At 41.2% G+C, this 14,128-nt stretch overlaps 1 protein-coding gene across 1 annotated transcript; it reads left to right on the top strand.

Annotated features, from left to right (window-relative positions):
- Window positions 1-201: 201 nt before the first annotated feature.
- On the top strand, window positions 202-12,325 carry acsl5 (acyl-CoA synthetase long chain family member 5). The gene is made up of 22 exons (XM_046068276.1): window positions 202-278; window positions 1,497-1,581; window positions 2,199-2,358; window positions 2,568-2,679; window positions 6,382-6,446; window positions 6,545-6,646; window positions 6,733-6,832; window positions 7,225-7,403; window positions 7,544-7,576; window positions 7,661-7,712; window positions 8,338-8,411; window positions 8,503-8,580; window positions 8,704-8,838; window positions 8,952-9,086; window positions 9,169-9,264; window positions 9,631-9,703; window positions 9,864-9,952; window positions 10,361-10,477; window positions 11,235-11,378; window positions 11,450-11,551; window positions 11,767-11,838; window positions 12,165-12,325. Exons 3-22 carry the CDS (start codon window positions 2,203-2,205, stop codon window positions 12,300-12,302), a joined length of 2,052 nt encoding a protein of 683 aa, XP_045924232.1. The 5' UTR covers window positions 202-278; window positions 1,497-1,581; window positions 2,199-2,202; the 3' UTR covers window positions 12,303-12,325.
- The last annotated feature ends 1,803 nt before the right edge of the window (window positions 12,326-14,128 follow it).

Below are 14,128 nucleotides of genomic sequence, written 5' to 3' on the forward strand. Positions count from 1 at the left end.
AATGTAGGCTAATTTAATTAAGATCTATATTATCAATACAGCAACATCCAAGTGTAAACAGATCTCATGGGAGTGTTCTCTGCAGGGGCAAGGCTGTGGAGACGTATGAGGCAGGTTGAGCCTTGCTTGGTGAGGTCTCACACACCTGTGTGCAGTTTAAGGTGCTAATGACCTCAGGTGGGCAGATTGTACATTAGTGGTGTTGTTGGCTTCAGCTGCTTTTCCCCAGAGGACCCCTGCTCAGCCTGGCCCTAGACTACCTCTTCTAATCCCACCAGGTAAACTTTCAAGGCTTCTCCTAATGAACCTTTACCTTTAGCTCTCTGTCCAGCAGAATTAAATCATTAACACAAGATAACATGTTTGAAGTTTAGCACTGTGATTATTCTTTGCTAATGAAATATAGTATGGATTGTAGAAATGTTTGTCAAAATGTAATTTGTCATTCAGTTAAATGTCTTTTAAGGTTATTAGACTTGAACAAAATTACTTATCTGAGAACTTTATTATTCAGGCTTTGCAAGCCACAAAGCTAGTATGTAACTTTTTAAAGAGAAAATACCAGTCTTCCTCTTACAAATGAAAAGTAAACCTCACATGCAGGAAATGCACCGTTAAACAAATAAAAACTGAGTGGTTTTGTTACAGCCTTATTGTTATGTTGGCTGACGTTAGCAAATATAACCAACATAGGAGTCATTCTGCTGTCTTTATGTATCCTCTCTGAAGCGTTGGGCCAGTCTTAACTCTGCTCTTAAAATTAGTCCAATGCAAGTTTGACAGTTTCACAAAAGACTTATTGGAGAAAGTTGTGATCAGTATTTGAAAGGGTTTTAAAGAGGTGGCGGATTTAATTTTAGATATAGTTTGTGGAGAATCACACTGCATTATATTACAGATATATTGTAGCATCTTTTCACAGTTAATAGTGTTTTGGCGTATTCACATCTACCCCTACTATCTTCATTCTAATCAACAAATATTCAGTCTTTGGCTGATTGGATTCTACAGAGGGGAAACAATGGCGCAAATCTGAGCTTAAAGAATTTCTGTAACATTTTAAGAATCTCAAAACTTCCAAGGTCCACAGGCTGACCTTAAGGTTATTTAATTAGAGTAGTTGCTGTAGTTGGAGAGAATTTTTTTGTATTGTGTATTTGTGCATTCAGGTTCTGTTATGTAAGGACTTTGAACATAATAAACAAGCAGATAAGACTGACCTTTCATCAGCTGTAGCATCTTGTCCTCTGACATTGAGTGTTAAGTTTATCTATCTGGAATAAATTCAAATGAATTGTTAGCTGATAGAGCTGATGGTTAAGCAACTTAATGCAATGCACATTACACACTTTAATTATGACATACATCCCGGAACAGTTTTGGCATCTCTACTCATAGGGTTTTTATCAGTGGAAGTGATGGCCAAGGTTCAAAGGTTCCTTCTGCTGCACTGTGGGGTTTTTTTTGTTTTTTTTTTAATCTCATTCACCCTTTAGAGCAGTGGAAGAGGATCTGCTGTGCACACACCACACATACCTGCTCATCAGCTGGGAGCGGAACACCTGAGAGGCCCAACTGCAGGTAGGTTAGCCAGAGTGACTTTTGCTTCAGCACTGGTAACTTTAATCTTATTGTACTGGGTCTATATTTATAAATGATGAATTTAACAAATTGGTGTTTAAAGATGGTCAACCTGTTTTGCCACCACATGCATATTGATTCACTATTAAAATGAGGTGTTTTTTTTTGTTAATTACCATGTTAACTTTAAACTCTGTAAAACTACCTTGTTCCCTATTACTTATGGTATGTTCTCGTAAAATTGACCTTGAGTTTACAATTGACACATGACCCAATATGTCACACATAGGTCAAACTGATGACACAACGGTTAAGTGTTGTCAATGAGGGCAATATGTAAATATTGTGCTAAGCTTACTACAACTGTATGCATTGTAATGTTTTAAGCATTCATGGGTTGAACACTACCTTGAGTTATGAACTGTTGCACAAGTCATGTTGACTTTGACCTAAAGTTATTACTGAGACAATATCAAGAGCAGTGTCAAAGAGCATAGAATTGCATAATAGGACTATCTTAAGTAAGGGCAACTTTTAGGCCGAACTTATTATATTTAACTAGTGAGCCCATTTTAAAATGCTAAAACTTAATATATGTCAACTTTATTGCATCGCAGCACCATGGACTTCCTTTTCCAGTTGCTGTTCTCCCCTCTCCCGGCCCCGGCCATCATCTCCCTGTTTGCCCTGGCAGCTGCTACCCTGTTTTACCTCAATACGCGGCCCAGTCCCGTCCGGATCCCCATTGATCTGAACTGCCAAACTCTGGGCATCAAGGTATAGTGTCAAGTCGTCGTTTCGTAGTTTCATTAGTCTAAAATGCATGCATACCACAGGAACCATGGGCTTCTATCATAGAACAGGCAGGAATTGGGTGCATTTATGAATGTTCAGTATGACATGAACAGTACAGCATACAGTATTGAACAGTTTATCAGTGATGGGCAAGACTGCTGTTCTTGAGTGATTCTGCTTGATGTCCTCAGGATGGAGCAAGGAAGAGTGCATTGCTTGAGGATAACAACAACATCGTATCGTATTACTATGCTGATGCCAAGACAATCTACGAGATTTTTCAGAGGGGTCTGAGAGTTTCAGGTGATGACCTCTTATTGATGACTCTCACAGGATGGGCTACTGTCCTTCATGCTACTGGCCTGTCATTATTGTCTAAATTTCAATGGTAACAGTTTATGAAACTTATGCAAGTCATTGCCATAGTATAAACAAGAAAATGCTTATTGTTAAATGGTGCATTTTGGTCATTGAGTGTTTAACGTAAGGTTAGGTAAAATGTGCACGGCAATATGAACGGACATTTTTTCATAGTACAATTGGTATACAGCTGACTTTCAACTAGAATAGTTGTGACATTTATTCGCTTTCTTGTCAAGGGTTAAACAGAAGATTAACACTACTCAAATGTCAAGCTGAAATTGAAGCAGACATGCTGTAAAAAGCGTATTTACTCACTTCTGTTTCCGGTGCTTGTATGTTGGTAGCGTGTCTTACTGCGCTCACTAAATACCTGTTAGATTTGTCATTACAGCAGCTAACTGTCCTCTAAACACTCAGTTTTTTCCATATTTTAGCGACTCGTTAAATATCAGTTTTTGAAAGTTTCAGCAGCGAACGCTACCGTACTTAGCTGTTGGTGCCTGTAGCTTAGCAGCTAGCGTTACTCCTTTTGCCTCCTTCAGCGGTGACGGTACATGTAACAAGTCTAGTTTATTTGTAGACATGGAGGTGAGGCCTGAAGTCTGGCTCAGCACCATGATAGCCCAGTTGTTAGCTACTGTAGCTAGCCAGCCCCAGGTAGTGGGTGCGGACCGACCTGAGTTGGCCTCTGCTAGCTGTCCTGCAGCATCTCCTGAGCAGCCTGGAAAGGTTGACAGGGTGACTGTCTGAAACAGGAATGGTCGTAAGCATTCAAAGCCTACGTGTCACCACCAACCTGTTCACATTTCTAATGGATTTTCCCCACTCAGCGACACACACTGAGAAACCTACGGTTTATTGGCAGCCCCATCTTAAGAAACGTAAAGTAGGCGACACCAGCGGCCATAGTTAAGTGCATCCCTGGGGCCAGAGTGGGCAACATGAGTCTTATTTGAAACTGCTGGCTAAGGATAAATACAGTAAGATTGTTAACGTCAGTAGTAATGACTCCCGGTTACGCCAACTGGAAGTCTGTAAGATTAATGTTGAATCAGTGTGTACATACACAAACCATGTCAGACACTGTAGTTTTCTCTGCACCTGTGCCAAAATTGACCAGTGGTGACATGCTGCTAGTTGTCAAGGTGGTGTCAAAACTGGTTTTGTAGATTATTGGCAGACTTTCTGGGGAAGATCTGATTCCGAGAGACAGTATTCATCCCACTTGGAGCGGCTCTTATATCTAGAAATCTGGCCAAGTTTAAATGACCAAATCTGACAGTCCAGAGTTGAGACCAAGAGGCAGAGTCACAATCTAACACACTTCTCTGCTCCTCCATTTCAGGAGTTACCTAGTCAAAACCCCATAGTGACTGTGTCTGTCCCCCGACTATTATAATTATTTAAATCAAAGGTAAACAGAAGAGGAGCTGTGCATAAAAATTGAAACAAGTGCAAAAGAATAGGAGAATTAAATCTGGTTTCTTACACCAGATCTCTTCTAAAAGGTGTAAATGAATATCAGATTTTAATATTACTGAAACCTGGCAGGATGATGGAGAATGTTGGCCTAAATAATCCACTCCTCCCATTCATATACTCGCATTCCTTGAGGCACAGTCCAAGGAGCTGGAGTTGCAGCTATCTTCAACTCAAGCCTACTAATCGTCTCTAAACCTAAACTAAATTAACTCATTTGAAAGCCTTGTTCTTAGTCTCTCACGCCCAAGTTGGAAATCACTGCGACCAATTCTATTGGCGTACAAAGGACCTGGTCCATACACTCTATTCTTAATTTGCAGAGGTTTTTAATAAACTTTAATCCTTAAAACTGATAATTATTGTAGGGGATTTCATAGTGCTGTAGCTAAATTTAAGGATGTGATTCAACCAGCTTTTAATTCATTATCAAGTCACAAAGTAACGGACTCCTATGCTAATTTCAGTCCCTCCCAAATCTATCATGATAGTGCTGTAGGCTCACTGCGACACTCGACTCTAAAAAAACAAAACAGATAAGCTCCATGGTATAACACTGAAAATCTCAAACTAAAGCGGAAACTTGAGGCGAATTGGTGTTCCACCAAACTGGAAAATTCACATTTAATTTGGCAAGATGGTCTTAAAATGCACAGGAAGGCCCTCGTAATGCTATTAGAAACAAAATTCACGAAGACCTGCCCTCAGCTGGCACAGACTTATCTCTGAACGTAGGAACCTTTTGAAACGGCTGTAAAACTAGAGGTTTAGACTGCTTTGCTTCCTTCAATCTTTATGGACTAACTTTAATAATCTCTCCCTCTAAACCATCAGCCTGCATATTAGATCCCATCCTGACTAGGCTGCTTATAGAGGTTTTACCCTTAGTCAGCAATTGATCAATTTGGCTTTATCAACAAGTTATGTACCACAGTACTTTAAGTAGCTGTAATTGAAGCCCTTCTGAAAAAGCCAACCTTGATCCAGGGTTTTTGGTCAACTATAGACTTATATCCAACCTTCAATTTCTCTCAAAGATCCTTGAGAAAGTAGTTGCAAACAGCTGTGACCCTCTACAGAGCAATAGTTTGTTTGTGGATATTGTCAGGATTTAGAGTGCATCATAGCACAGACAGCACTGGTGAAAATTACTAATGACCTAATTGCATCAGACAAAGGACTTGGCCCAAGCACGAACTGTGCAAGGTCCCTGTTGAAATTGAAGGTTTGTTTTTTTTTATATAAAGTAACCTCAATTTGGGGGGGGGGGGCCTAAACGTACTCAAATTTACCAAACTTTGCACAAAATTCAGGAGTGGCGAAATTTCATATTGTTTCACACATGGGGGTGGCACCCCCTACAGAACAGCCCCTGGACTAAGTTTCACCTACATGTATGAAATTTCTGTGGTACGTGTATCATGTCCAAACACACAGACTACAGTCTATGGTACCAACACTACCTTTACTGTCTGTACCTGTGTACTGTGTAGGCTGCACCCCCCCTATCCTCATCCCTCTATCCTCTTTATGGCTCTCTCATGCACTTTTTCTCCCCCTCACCCCCAACCGAGGGGGTTGAGGCAGATGGCTGCCCACCCATTCACAATTGAATTATGAAGCTACAGCCAGGGTACAGTTGGATGCAGGGCATTTAACTGTACCCTGTTAGCATGAAGACTGGAAATGGGGCTAAATAACTAATGGTCTGTCGAACAACAGAAATGTACCCAACCATATCACTAATTGCCTTGTCAGATCTTGCCTGTTATTGGGGGTTATTTGCCAGACTGTTCTGTTGCTGGACCGTGAAGTCACTGTGCCCAGCTAAGAAATGGGCTGACAAATCTCTCCAGGAAAAATTGTCTAGATGTGTCAAGGACATGTATGAAGTAACTTAACACTGAATCTTCCAGCTTGACTTGCTATACTAGATCATAAACAGATTAAACAACATATGCTTTCCCATATACTAAGCAAACAGTTTGCTAGCTGTAGCTTATATGCAATAAAAGACACGGTAAAATGTCTGGAAATGAGCCTCTTTGTGTTAAATAACACTGTTCCCTTTTTTGTCAGTGGTGAGCTGAAACCCCTAAATGTGTTGCTGTGCAGCTTTATCTTAAAACTATTCTAATACGTGTACTCATTTTTCATCTGCAGGCAATGGACCTTGCTTGGGCTACAGAAAACCAGGAAGGCCATTCCAGTGGCTGAAGTACAAACAGGTAAAATGGCATGAAATTCAACATTGGAGGGAGAAAAATATCAAACTACTGGGAATTCCAGGTGACCTTTTACTCCACTTCACTTCCCCTCTATGAAGGTATCTGATAGAGCAGAGCACCTGGGATCAGGACTTATCCATAAGGGTTTGAAGCCAAACAGTGACACTTTCATTGGCATCTTTGCTCAGAATAGACCTGAGGTAAGTGTGGGCACTACTCAGAGGGGTAACTGGGTGAAGCATTTTTTAGCTTGAACAACATACTGTGAATGCGGTCTCACTTGCAGTGGATTATTGGTGAGCTGGCCTGTTACACCTACTCCATGGTAGCGGTTCCCCTGTACGACACCCTGGGTCCTGAGGCTCTTGAGTTCATTATCGACCAAGGTAACTGGAGCTTCTCTCGCACTCTAATGCTGATAATTAAGTGAGAATAGATTAGACCCCTTGACACCGGTCCCTACAGGGATTAGAGTTACTGGACTCTGTATTTATCACACCCGCTCCTTCAATCTGTGCTTCATTTTGCTTGTATCTGATCACTTCTGGACAATCTGTCACAAGACAAAGAGCATGACTACAGTGTGTCTGCTGTTCGCAGTGCGGCTTGTTGTGCGTTTTTTATAAATCCCGTCTTTTACTCTGAATCTTACTGATTACAACATGGTGTCAACAAATGGACTTTAATCTAGTGCAGCTGCTTGGCTTATACAACACTGTCAACTTTCGCTACTATTGTACTGCATATTTAACTGGTAAAATATCACGTTTTCTTTCAGCGGACATCACCACAGTGCTTTGTGACAACCAAAGCAAAGCAGAAACACTGCTGCAGTCCCGGGAGAAAGGCCAGACTCCAGTTCTCAAAACTATCATCATCATGGACCCTTTCAACTCTGAGTTAGTCGAGCGAGGAACCAAGTGTGGGGTGGACATTGTGTCCATGCAGGATGTGGAGGTATTGCATGCTGAACATACTTACTGGGGAGTCATTGCTTGTGTTTATCCTGGCTTCATAAACAATTAGTTCTGTACTTGGAAATAATACTGTTAGAGGCTCAGTCATAACTGGAAACATGATGTGGGTTTGTATTCCAGGCTCTGGGGAAAAGTAATCTTCAAAATCCAGTTGTAAGTTTGACATTTTCATGTAACAAATTTGAGATTTAACAAGCTGCATGCTGTTCTGATATGCTGATTTTCATATCCCTGTAGCCACCAAAGCCAGAAGACCTCAGTATTGTTTGTTTCACCAGTGGCACTACAGGTGATTTTACACTTTCTGGGATTTATTTCATCTGCAGGGTTTTACATTTTATGAATTGTAAAAAGTAGACTGACTTCATTAAATTACTAAGAACAATCTGATTCCTCCATGTTTGAATCTTACATGTGACTTCACAGAATGAGCCATATAATCACAATAAGAGCAGCCATGGTCAAATTAGTTTTTAGCCACATTGGGCTAAGATAGTCGGGACACCACTCTAGTCCAGACTGAAGTCTATCTAGCTGTTTATTGGCAATCCATCCTGTAGTTTAGACATTCATGATCCAAAGAGGATGATTCATAACTTTGGTGATCCCCTGATTTTTGCTTTTGCACCACCATTAAGCTGACACTTGAGTGAAATGGCTCAAATGTGGAAAGATTACCATAAAATTTGTTGCACAGGATGTATAACTGCTTTGATCCTGACTCTTCCTCTAGCAGTCTTCTAGTCAAAATGTGTTTCACCCAATCATGTAAAACCTCACGATGTTGTGAGCATGTTAGGATCCTAATGTTGGCATTTAGCTCAAAGCACCACCTTGTTTTGTCAGTTAAATTTTTATAAATGGCTACTTCTTTCCAAGGTATTACCAGTAAAGTAAAATATATTCTCTCTCAGGAAACCCCAAAGGAGCAATGTTGACCCATGAGAATGTGGTATCTGATGCTGCAGGTGTCCTCAAAGCCTTTGAGGTATCTATAAATGACCATTAGATGTAATTTTGTTTTAAATGAGTGCATATGCCATAGACTGTTGCCAACATAGCCTTTGTGCATCCCACAGACGTCAGTTGTTCCAAATACTCAGGATGTCAGCATTTCATTCCTGCCTTTAGCACACATGTTCGAGAGAGTTGTACAGGTGAGGTCCAGACTCTACTACGATCACATCATAAAAGCACTTACAGTCCTTGTATTTATAAATGAGACCTGTAAGGATCTCTTGAAAGTGTTTTGTAAAGACTACTTTGTCTGCTTCTTGTAGACGGTGATGTATGGTGTTGGGGCCAAGGTGGGATTCTTCCAGGGTGACATCAGACTGCTGCCAGATGATATGAAAACCCTGCAGCCTACCGTTTTCCCAGTAGTGCCTCGACTTCTCAACCGTGTCTATGACAAAGTTAGTCATTTGTCAGACGCAACAGCCCCCTCTTTCCTCTCATTCTGCCTTAAACATCAACCCCTGCACTTCCTGCATATTTCCAATGCTGTGTTCAAAAATCCTGTTACTAGGTTCAGAGTGGAGCTAAATCTCCTTTCAAGAAATGGCTGCTGAACTTTGCTGTGGAGAGGAAATATGCTGAAGTGAGGGAGGGCATCATCAGGAACAACAGCATATGGGACAAGCTCATCTTCCACAAAGTCCAGGTACCACGTCTGTTCCAACAAACACAATTATGATATTAGAAACAAAGTCTCTGGACATGAACATGCTTAATCTTGGCTGTAGGAGTCTCTGGGGGGACGAGTGCGGATCATGGTGACAGGAGCAGCACCCATATCTCCCTCTGTGCTCAACTTCCTCAGGGCTGCTCTGGGTTGCCAGGTAATAAACATTTATCCCCTCTGCTGCTTGTCTGTTTTCCAAAACCAGGTAATCTCTTGACATGAGAATGTGGTGTTGGGTCGTGTTTACTTGACCTTCAATGACACTTCCAGAAATCTTTTACTTTCCCCTCACACCTCCTTTTTAGAATGACTTCTCTGGGATCTTGAGAAACTGGGTCAACACTGCCAAACTTATAAAACAGTCCTGTACGATATTTGAACCATGGTAAACTCTGAGGGGTTTGCAGCTAAATGACACAAACGCTTGTATTTGGGGAGTATATTTCACTACCAGGTCCAGCTGGCATTGACTGCCTCATGTCATGATAACCGGGCTGCACTCTTATTTAATTGGCACTCTTAGATCTTTGAGGCATATGGACAGACGGAGTGCACAGCTGGCTGCACCTTCACCATGCCAGGAGATGCCTCCTCTGGTATGTAGTTCTAAGGACACAAACTGCCTCACATTGACTTTTTTTAATGTAGACCTGCCCTCATGGTAATGGAAGTAACTGAGCACATTTACTCAAGTAATGTACTTAAGTTTTACATTGTGGCCAAAAGCAAGTATCTATACCTGATCTTTTACCACAGGGCATGTTGGCGTACCTCTGCCTTGTAATGTTGTGAAGTTGGAGGATGTTGAAGAAATGAACTACTTTGCTTCAAATGGAGAAGGGGAGGTAAGTTCATAAAGTGTGTGTGGGGGGGGGGCAGCACTATAAACAGGAAGTATAATGCCACAGATTTGGTGAATAGTGCTGTGGGCTACAACTTGAGCCCCGTTGCTTTATATTGTTTACACTTTGGCAAAATGGCACTTTTTAAAACTTTTTTTTTTTTTTTTTAAGCTACAAGCAGGTTCTGTTCAATGTGGCCTTGGATATAAAGTCCATCACTGGATTACTTTAATACTAAAGAGAACTTAAACATGACTATTCTCAAATTCTGAAGGTAAAAGCTTGTTCTAGGATTTGAGTTAAAAGATCACGGTTTAGTTTAGAGACCATAGATTATACTTGCCCACATGTATAAACTTTAGGAATATGTAATGTTTGCAAGGTCTGATGTATTGTTGGTGGTCTTTCCAGGTCTGCATCAAGGGTAGTAATGTGTTCAAGGGGTACTTGAAAGACCCAGAGAAGACTGCAGAGACCTTGGATAAAGACGGTTGGCTCCACACTGGGGACATTGGAAAATGGCTTCCGGTAAGAATCAAGACCATGTGTTCAAGTAGTGTTTAATGAAAGGGATTTGAGGTGGAATCATAGGGTTTCATAACTGATACTGGTTTTGATGAGGGATGGTGATGGCACATAAGATGCTTGCCTTTGGTGTGGGAGACCAGGGTTCGATTCCCACTTATCCATTGTGTCCCAGAGCAAGACACTTAACCCCTAGTTGCTCCAGAGGTGTGCAACCTCTAACATATATAGCAATTGTAAGTCGCTTTGGATAAAAGCGTCAGCTAAATTAATAAATGTAAATGATAAACCGGGTAATTTACTCTTGCTTGGGATCACTAGTTTGTTTGGATTAACTAAGATGAAGTGCTGCAGTCTTAGAGGTGTTTTAGAAATGTGAGCATTATTTTATCTAACAGGACGAGAATGAGCCCATCTGTCCAAAATGAAGTTGGAGCAAGAAGATGGTTGGTTTAGCACAAAGAACAGAAGTGTGGGAAAGTAGCAGCTGGCCTAGTGTTACGTGCTGGACAATTTCTTGGCCAGGAGTAGTAACTTCCTGGAGTGTTAGATCTTTTTAATCTTGTCTAAACAAAAGCGCACTGAAATTTCACATTTCAGTGAGACATGGTATTTAACACTTAATGGGGCAACAAATGTGTGGTCATTGTCCAAGGTGCTCAATTCCACAACACCGGAAATTATCAGCCTTTTAAAGATACTTGACTTGTATAAGAACAAATAATCCAAGTTATACTTGTATCCTGACTGTTTTGTGAAGAGTGGAGTTCTTAAGATTATTGACCGGAAGAAGAACATCTTCAAGCTGGCTCAAGGGGAGTACATAGCACCAGAGAAGATTGAGAATGTGTATGTACATAGTGGAGCTGTTGCCCAAGTATTTGTGCATGGAGACAGTCTACAGGTATGATAAATACTGGGGGGTGGGGGTGGGGGGTGCGCATACACTCAATCATTCTGATCTTCTGTCTGTAGTCCTTCCTGGTTGCCATTGTTGTCCCTGATCCTGAGGTCCTGCCAGGTTTTGCCAACAATCTGGGGTGCCAAGGCTCCATTGAAGAACTCTGCAAAAACACAGTAATGTTTCCTACCCTTACTGTGTGTGCGTGTGCTCCTCCACCCACACTCCAGAATGGAAGATCTGCAGTAAATTTCATTAACATTAAAAAAAAAAAACAGCTGCTTGCTGTGAAATGAGAGAGAGAGAATGTGTGTATGTAGAGCAGTGTTTGATTTTGAGTTCAGGTGAATGTTTTATTGGAATGCTAACAGTGCGTTTTTTTTAAAAACAGGAAATCAAGAAAGCCATTCTTTCAGACATGGTCACTCTGGGCAAAGAAGCAGGACTAAAGTCCTTTGAGCAGGTAATGGCAACTCTTTCAGAGGTCAACATTTGAACTCAGATTTTCTGGTGCTCCACATTTCACTAAGCCTGTCTCAGGTCACCCTCTAGTGTTTGAAAATTGTTTTTGTTGAAAGAACTGTCTCTCGTCAAGACAAGATTTCAGACTGGTCATTTCCCCTCCTCAATTTACACACCCACTATATTACTCCAGCAGTACGTAGAGTTTGAATAAATAGAAGTCCAAAAACTTTGTTTAGAAGTTGTACTTTTTTTTTTAGTTTGCATCTTGAACATAATCTTGTGTTCAATCTGCACTCTCCCCTGCTCCTCTTCTTCCTGATGCAGGTGAAGGATGTTTATCTCCACCCAGAGCAGTTCACCATTGAAAACGGTCTGTTAACTCCCACTCTGAAGGCCAAGAGGGCTGAGCTCAAAGCTTTCTTCCAGCCACAGATTGACAGACTGTATGCTAATGTCCAATAAATCAAATGAAACTACACAACAAACTTGTCTACTTTGGTCCTTGATTCAATTCCCCTTGTGCCGTTGCCTTTCTAAACACAAGACACAAGTTCTGCTGTGTTTTGGTTTGATGTCTGAAGCAATGAGATTCTGTTAAACTCATCGTGAGTCGAATAAATCTTGCAGTTCAGCCGGGGGTTTAGTTGGACAGACTCCTTGGCCGCAGCCTAGTGACTCATCCTTCTACAGTTCAGTTGAAGGCTGGAAGCTATAACCTCAGTTAAAGATTTGGGCGTATCAGGTCTGCTTTGCAAAAGCTTTGAATGCACTCTGTGCTATGTATCAATCATTGCATTGTACTTAACTTGGGATGCACAAGAAACTGATTTTTGGGGGGGGAGTGGTCAAAGTCGAGGCTGGGAGACTCTGACTTGAGGTCCTCACAATACTTCTGTAAAAAGCTGGCCTCAATGCAGACATAGAAAAAGGATGGGATGTGAAGTCAGATGTGGGTATTGACTATTGATCAGATGGATTACAAACTATTAACAGTGTAGTCTGATGTACTATAATAGTGATGAAACAAATTGTTTGGAAATGTGCTTAAGTCGGTGTTCCTATAAGCCATCTGAAGACACCCCGCTAAAAGTACACAAAGGTGAACGGACACTCAGGATGGCAAAAAAACATTGCAGATTATAATTTTACTAGGTTGGCCTATTGTACACTCAATCTACTACATGTCTGTCCTGGAAGAGGGCTCCATCCTGTTCTTACTGAAGTTTCCCTGTAAAAGGGCTTCTACTTATCTGAATCAAACACCTAAGGATACAGGGTATTGTACACTTGACATATTGTAAAGCCCCTTATGGTGGACTTGTGAGATGGTTAAATAACACTGACATGACTCTGACCAGTGAGTCCGCTGGAGTAGTTGGAGTTTGCACTGAAACGGTTTGGATTTGTCTGTTTGAATATTTGTAGGATCAGAGATGGCCCTCATGACATCAGTTAATTTCTCAGAATTAAAGTTCGGTTCAGAAGACATAAATATATTGTTTTCACATGGTTGAACAGTAGTCTTGTGACATGTTTACTACTTTAAACAAGCAGGCTACAGCCTGGACCTGCTTAATATGAAAAGTGCCCTGTGACAACCTTATGATTTGGCCCTTTAAATGTTTACCATGTTGCTGACATGACAGAAAATAATTGGTCAGATGACATTAGGGCTAAGAGGTGTATTTATAAATGTAAAGAACAAGGCAATATGCAAGTATTATGATCTCATGTCCACACTGCAATTTTCCTTTTGACTAATTTTTCATTCATTATATAGGCCTACAAGTGCAAGACACTGCTCCTGCCGAATATCCTCATGGTCAGAACTGGCCTCTACTTTGACCTCAATATGTGGAAGGCAGCATTATACACTGCTCAAAAAGATAAAGGGAACACTTAAACAACACAATGTAACTCCAAGTCAATCACACTCCTGTGAAATCAAACTGTCCAGCAACACTGATTGACAATCAATTTCACATGCTGTTGTGCAAATAGAATAGACAACAGGTGGAAATTATAGGCAATTAGCAAGACACCCCCAATAGAGGAGTGGTTCTGCAGGTGGTGACCACAGACCACTTCTCAGTTCCTATGCTTCCTGGCTGATGTTTTGGTCACTTTTGAATGCTGGCGGTGCTTTCACTCTAGTGGTAGCATGAGACGGAGTCTACAACCCACACAAGTGGCTCAGGTAGTGCAGCTCATCCAGGATGGCACATCAATGCGAGCTGCGGCAAGAAGGTTTGCTGTGTCTGTCAGCGTAGTGTCCAGAGCATGGAGGC

This window comes from Micropterus dolomieu, linkage group LG14 (genome assembly GCF_021292245.1).
Source record: "Micropterus dolomieu isolate WLL.071019.BEF.003 ecotype Adirondacks linkage group LG14, ASM2129224v1, whole genome shotgun sequence".
NCBI lineage: Eukaryota > Metazoa > Chordata > Actinopteri > Centrarchiformes > Centrarchidae > Micropterus > Micropterus dolomieu.